Source organism: Carassius auratus, unplaced genomic scaffold (genome assembly GCF_003368295.1).
Source record: "Carassius auratus strain Wakin unplaced genomic scaffold, ASM336829v1 scaf_tig00215261, whole genome shotgun sequence".
Lineage (NCBI taxonomy): Eukaryota > Metazoa > Chordata > Actinopteri > Cypriniformes > Cyprinidae > Carassius > Carassius auratus.
The window spans coordinates 503,026-509,515 of NW_020528011.1; the positions used below are offsets into that span (position 1 = coordinate 503,026).

Below are 6,490 nucleotides of genomic sequence, written 5' to 3' on the forward strand. Positions count from 1 at the left end.
GTCTTATTATTCTAACTTAATTATTTGTCTGAGATACAACTATTAGAAAATCAGGAATCTGAGTGTGCAAGAAAATCTAAATATTGAGAAAATCATCTTTAAAGTTGTTCAGATTAATTCTTAGCAATGCATATTACTAATCAAACATTAAGTTTTGATATATTTACAGTAGGAGATTTACTAAATATCTTCATGAACATGAACTTTACTTAATATCCTAATGATTTTTGGCAGAAAAGAGAAATGTATAATTGTGACTCATACAGTGTGTTGTTGTGTATTTCTCCAAATATCCGTCTGTGACACTGATGACTGCTTCTGTGCTGCACATGCATGGTTTAATCACTTACTCCTGTAATTTTCAGCAAAGTTAGCATGTTTTGTCATTAATGGGAGCTACAGAATGCCTCGGAGGTTTTTCAGTTTTCCCGCAGACAGATGTAACAGGTTCCTGATCACAAACAATTGATCTGAAAATGGTGTCAAGCATTGTATCACAGGGATTACAGGGAAGGGATTTCGTTTACAAGGTACGCAGTGTTTTCCCCTGTAAATAGGTTTCCGTGGAATAGGTAAAGTTAGGATTTAAGCTCATTAGCTTAGAAGCAACATTGAAGCAAACGAACAGTACATACAATACATTCAATAAGGATCATGATATTTAGGCTGGAACACATTCACATTGCACATAAGCTTGTTTATGCTCTGGGGAGAGTCGGGTTTAATCTGACTGCTCACACAATGCTGTATATATACAACTGCACATTTAAAGGCATTCCTATATTTGCTTCCCTTGTTTGGGAATGTCATGTACTGTTTTTTTGCATGCCTTGATTTGTGCTTGCGTCTTTGGCTTTAAACGTCACACTGACTCCTCTGTGTGCATTAGTGCATGCTCATAAAGTCATTTCAGACTGCTGTCGGTAACATGTGACATTATTTAATATCGATGCACTAAGAAGTACAGAAAAGTGCAGACTGTTTCGTCTCTTTTTCTCTCAGTTCCACCATTTTTGTCCATTAAGATGCATTTCTTGACACAGTGCATTAAAATGTTTGAGATACTTCATGAAAACTGCATTATGCATGCCTCAAAAGTGCTATAGCGTTAAATAGCACAACTATAATTTTTCATGCTGTCATAACTAATACCTCTCTCATCGCTGTATACATGATGCATTAAATCCGCAAATGCATTAAAAGTATCATTTGTATCAAGTATCATAAGTATCATTTGTCAAACAATCGAATTAAATAATCATTTGTCATCTATTTCAGCACATATCGCTCTCACAAGTTCCACCAATGTTTTTATTAAGAAGCACTTCTATATATAACCACCAATGCATTAAAAATCACAGTTGTCATGTAAAATCATGAAAAACATCTCAGCATCTTTAAACTTTGTTGCAAGTTCATAAAGAAGCTCCTCCTGACACAATGCATTAGGAAACTTCAACAGTCATTTGTCAGATAATCTAACATCTCTCTTGACTCCACTAATTATGTATTTTCATTAAGCAGCACTTTCGCCAATGCATTTAAAGTGCAACTGCGTTTCAAACAATCTGACATCTCTCAGCATCTCTCTTGATTTGACCAATAAGAAACACGTCATGCATTAAGAAGAATTAAAACCAGCAATGCAACTGTCATGACAAACGATCTAACAGCTATCTGTGTTTCACCATTGCAATAAGAAACATGTCCAGACATGACGAATTCACACCACCAATGCATTATGCAACTGTCATGTTGAACAATCTAACATTTGTCGAGTGCTCACAGAGAAGCATGTTTTAAAAACCACCAATGCATTAAAACATGTTGAGCAAATAATCATGCAATCTCTCTCAGCTTTACAGCATGTTTAATAAAAAAGAAATCTTGTATTAAGCGTTATGCATTAAAAGCACCAATGCATTAAAAATGCAGCTGTCATGTCAAACGGTCTACATCTGTGTGTGTTGCACTGTGTGTTGCACTAAAACCACTAATGCATTAAAAGATGATATTTTACATATCATCATTGCATCAAGAAGCATTAAAACCAGCAATGCAACAGTCGTGTCTAACGATCTGAGAAACATGTTTGCGTGTTACATTAAATCCACCAACGCTTTCAAAAAATGCAGCTGTTCTTTTAAACACCTGAACATCTCTCTCGACAGTCTAACAATCATTCTCTCATCTCATCACTCTATCTTTCCGTCGACTTCACCAAGTTCACGTCCACTGTCACGTTCAACATCTCTGTCAGCATCTAGCGTTCAGCAGGGGAATTCAGGTTTTTTTGACGCGATGCATTACAAGCACCGATGCATTCCGAAGTGGAGCTGTCAAACACCAGCGTGCCGCGCGCGCGCGCTCGCTCTCCTCCACACAGCAGAGTTGACGGGAGGTAATCCCGTCCATGTGAGGAGGCGGCACGGGCGCGGGGCGCGGGGCGGAGGCGGGTTGTTTTTCATTCAAATCCTTACTAGTCCTATAAAAAGCGGAACTCGGAGCTAGATAGAAAGAAAGAGAGAGATAGAGAGGGAGGGAGAGAGAGAGCGAGAGAGAGAGAGAGAGGGAAAGCGCGGAGATCGACACGGCTGTATCTGTGGGGATGGAGATGCTGCACGGATCCGCAGGTGTCCAAACGGCGCTGAAAAACGCCGCTGTGTGCGTCATGCTGCTGCCGCGCTTCCTGCTCGCCGCCGTGATGCTGTGGCTCCTGGATTTCCTGTGCATCCGGAGGAAGGTGCTCACGAAGATGCGCGAGAGCGACCTGAGCCCCGACGACCCTCCGCTCTGCGTGTCAGACTCCAACAAGATGTTCACGCTCGAGTCGCTGCGCGCGGTGTGGTACGGACACAAGCTGGACTTCTTCAAGACGGCGCGTCTGGGCGGCGCGGCGCCCAACACCGAGGTGGTCCCGCTGGACAGCGCGTCGCGGAGAGGCGCGCAGCGGATCCTGGACTACGCCCGCGGGAGGAGACCCCTGATCCTCAACTTCGGGAGCTGCTCCTGACCGCCGTTCATGACGCGCCTCGCGGCGTTCCAGCGCGTCGCGCGGCAGTACGCGGACATCGCGGACTCGCTGCTGGTGTACATCGAGGAAGCGCATCCTTCAGACGGCTGGGTGAGTTCCGACGCGCCGTACCAGATCCCCCGGCACCGCTGCCTGGAGGACAGACTCCGCGCCGCGCAGCTCATGAACCGCGAGGCACCGGGGAGCGCCGTGGTCGTGGACACCATGGAGAACTCCTCGAACTCGGCGTACGGCGCTTATTTCGAGCGCCTCTACATACTGAAGGACGACAAGGTCGTGTATCAAGGCGGCAGGGGACCGGAAGGCTACCGGGTGTCGGAGCTCAGAGACTGGCTCGAGCGCTACCGGAGCGATCTGGAAGCTTCTAACGCGGAGACCGTGGTGCACGTTTAAGACGGATGTTTTCTCTCCCTGCTGAAAACGAAAAAACACATATAGACACCATCATACATGTGTAACGGTTGAACTGGTGATGTTAGCACGCGCGCGTCTGCGAGATGATAACGCATCTGCTGACGTCTTAATTATAAAGAGATCTTAAAGCAGATGAGCAGAGCGTCTGTAGATGCACGTGTGCTGGCGGGAGATTACCGGCTTGTGCTGGTTTGAATGGAAACAGTCATGGACCCTGTGGGTTTCTACTGGGAATCGGTCAACTTTTATTGGTGGCTTGTTAAAACCATGCAGTCGTCATGGAATGTGTCCCAAATCATTCTGAATTGGTTTAATAGCTGGTGGTTTGCTGTTGAAACCATCTGAATGTCTGTGATGGTTTCTATTGTTGTTGTTTTCAGCAGGGTCTTGTCTTTATCAAGCCGTTGGCTGCATTTCAATCCGGACACTTTTAGAAATACAGGTGCTTGACGCGAGACACTGCAGGGGAATAGGATAGAAATATATAGAATTAACTAATGCACTCTCAGGAAAAAAGATACAAAAGTTGTCACTGGGCACACCTTTGTGTCTAAAGGTTAGAGGTTCACATTAGTAGCTAAAGTGTATATCTTAGTACTTAAAAGGTACAAAATCGTACCTTTTAAAAGGTTCCGCATCAGGGAAATCTTTTGTACCTTTTTTTCCTGAGTGTAGTCATCGCCTTCCCTTACAGTTGATTACATTGATAATTGCAAACATTTTTTTTTGTAATACACGTTTTCTAAAATACGCAACTGAGGCATTGTTTTCTTTCCACTAGTCTGAAAAAAAAAAAAAAACACTTTATGAAAAAACTAAATTTCAAACTTGACAGGTTCATGAAAAATAAAACCCTGTGTTTGCCTGCAATGTCTCTCCGCTTCAAAAGAAAGGTTTTTATTGGCATCGATGGATCCACAAAGAACCTTTACCATACATAGAACCTTCTCATTCCACATTCTTTACAGTAGTTCTCTAGTTTATTAAAAAATGTTCTTCACACAATGAGAAAAAAAGGTTCTTTTGGGAACTGTTCACTGAAGGGTTCTTCTATGACATCACTGTGAAAATCCTTCTTTGAAAGCTTTATTTTTTAGAGAGAGAGTGAAAGGTACTTCACAGCGATGCCATCGAACAACCATTTTCGGTTCCACAAACAACCACAAATCTCTTTCTTTCCTTCTTATCGTCTGAGGAACCTTCAAAGAAGCTTTTGTGAAACATAAAGGTTCTTCAGATGTTTAAGGTTCTCTACAGAAACCATTTAGACAAAAATGACATCACGAAGCACCTTTGTTTCTAAGAGTGTAGCGGCTCGATGTTTGCGAAAAGTTCCATTATAGATCGTCTCGGTCTACACACTTTCTCAGCTGCATTGAGATGTTCTCAAGAAGGTCTTGACGGAGCGTGCATTGAGCCAGGGGTCTTTATTTTTAGCCAGGGGTCCATGCACGGTAAAAGCATTCTCTCAGGTAACCTAGACATGAAACATGACATTAGGTTACACCAATGAAAGCATTTTTAAGAGTTTTTTTTTTAAAGTGTGTGGACCCCTGCGGGCCCATGAAGGTACTCCAGGAGGAGAAAAGAGATTATACATGAGCGCTGCTGGATGGATGCTTTCTCAGCTCAATCTCGTGTCTTTATATTAAAGTCATTAGCTGTGTTCAAAACTCAGTGACTGTCTGTGCACTTCTCACACTGAACGTTTCTGTAGATCACCTTAGAAATGCTGTAGATGGCTCTTAAAAAAAAAAACAACAAGATCCTGGGTGAGAAGAAATGCTGCTTACACCATTTGAAAAAACAGACTTATGATGTGCTTAGAACTAGAATTTTAAATAAAGTGCTGTCATAGAAAAATAGCTTCCTAGTTCTGAAAACCCTGGAGCTAGACTAGAAAAGACTTCTCTTAAACATGCATTTTGAGCATCTAGATGCGCAGCTCGCCAGGTTTTGAACACAGCCGTCGAATCAGTGTCTTCAGCTGCTGCTACGGTCGAACACAACACTGCAAACGCTGGGGTTTAGTTTCATGCATACAGTTATCTAGACAGATGTTTGTGACCGCATGATAGCTGTTGTGCTTCATCTCTGTTCTTTAGGCCGACTCGTTTCATGTCAATCCAACCTGGCATTTTATTTGAGATATTGCAGAAACGGTATATCTATCTATCTGAAACATATCCTGTTTTATTTTTGTATGGTATTTTCCCTTGTGTGTGTGTGTGTGTGTGTGTGTGCGGCCAGGAGGCCCTTTCATTGTACTCTGGAGTTATTGTGAAGATCGGTTTTTAAAAGGATTTTAACCAGAAAACCGATACTGATGTAATTTGACACTAGAGTACAGGACAGAGAAATGGCCTCCAGACGTATTGCCAAATGTTGTTTTGTAAATGGTGTATATTTTATTGAACACTTTTTTTAAATAAATGGTAGAGCACCCTCTAAATCAGGCTTATCTGTAATTTCTAGGTGAGTTTGACTCCTCGAATGGACCTGAAATATAAAAATAAAGTCGTGTTAGATACGGCGTGATAATTTATTGCCGACAAATAAATAATTGATGTATTTTATTGACATGCATTTTTATTTTTGTCCAAACTATAATATTTTTGGTTTTCTTTTGACATGCAAACATACAATCTCTCTCATATTTCCCCTCAGGGCTGTAAAAGCACAAACATTCAGGCTTTTTTCCTTTTAAGCTTATATTTTTAAAATGCATTTAAAAGTGCATATTGTAAAAATTTAGGAGCTTTAACATGAGAAATATAAAATCACTGTAATGCACAACCTTGGTTGAAATATTGCAATTAAAGAAAAAAAAAATTGTCAAATTAATTACAAATAATAGTGCTTACAGTTTGTTTACAGCTGTCAAGCAATGCATTAAAATATAAAGAATTGATCTAAACTTTAAAACATATTAAAGGCTCATTGTGAACGCAAACACAAAAATATTATAATCAAAGACAAAACAGAACAAGAACATATTTACAGATTGGTCTGTTTTGAAAGCTGAAAGAAACATTGTATCAG

At 41.3% G+C, this 6,490-nt stretch overlaps 1 protein-coding gene across 1 annotated transcript; it reads left to right on the forward strand.

Annotated features, from left to right (window-relative positions):
• Nucleotides 1-2,009: 2,009 nt before the first annotated feature.
• Nucleotides 2,010-6,024, forward strand: LOC113094134 (thyroxine 5-deiodinase). Its single transcript, XM_074559901.1, has one exon. It carries the CDS (start codon nucleotides 2,609-2,611, stop codon nucleotides 3,425-3,427), a length of 819 nt encoding a protein of 272 aa, XP_074416002.1. The 5' UTR covers nucleotides 2,010-2,608; the 3' UTR covers nucleotides 3,428-6,024.
• Nucleotides 6,025-6,490: the final 466 nt, after the last annotated feature.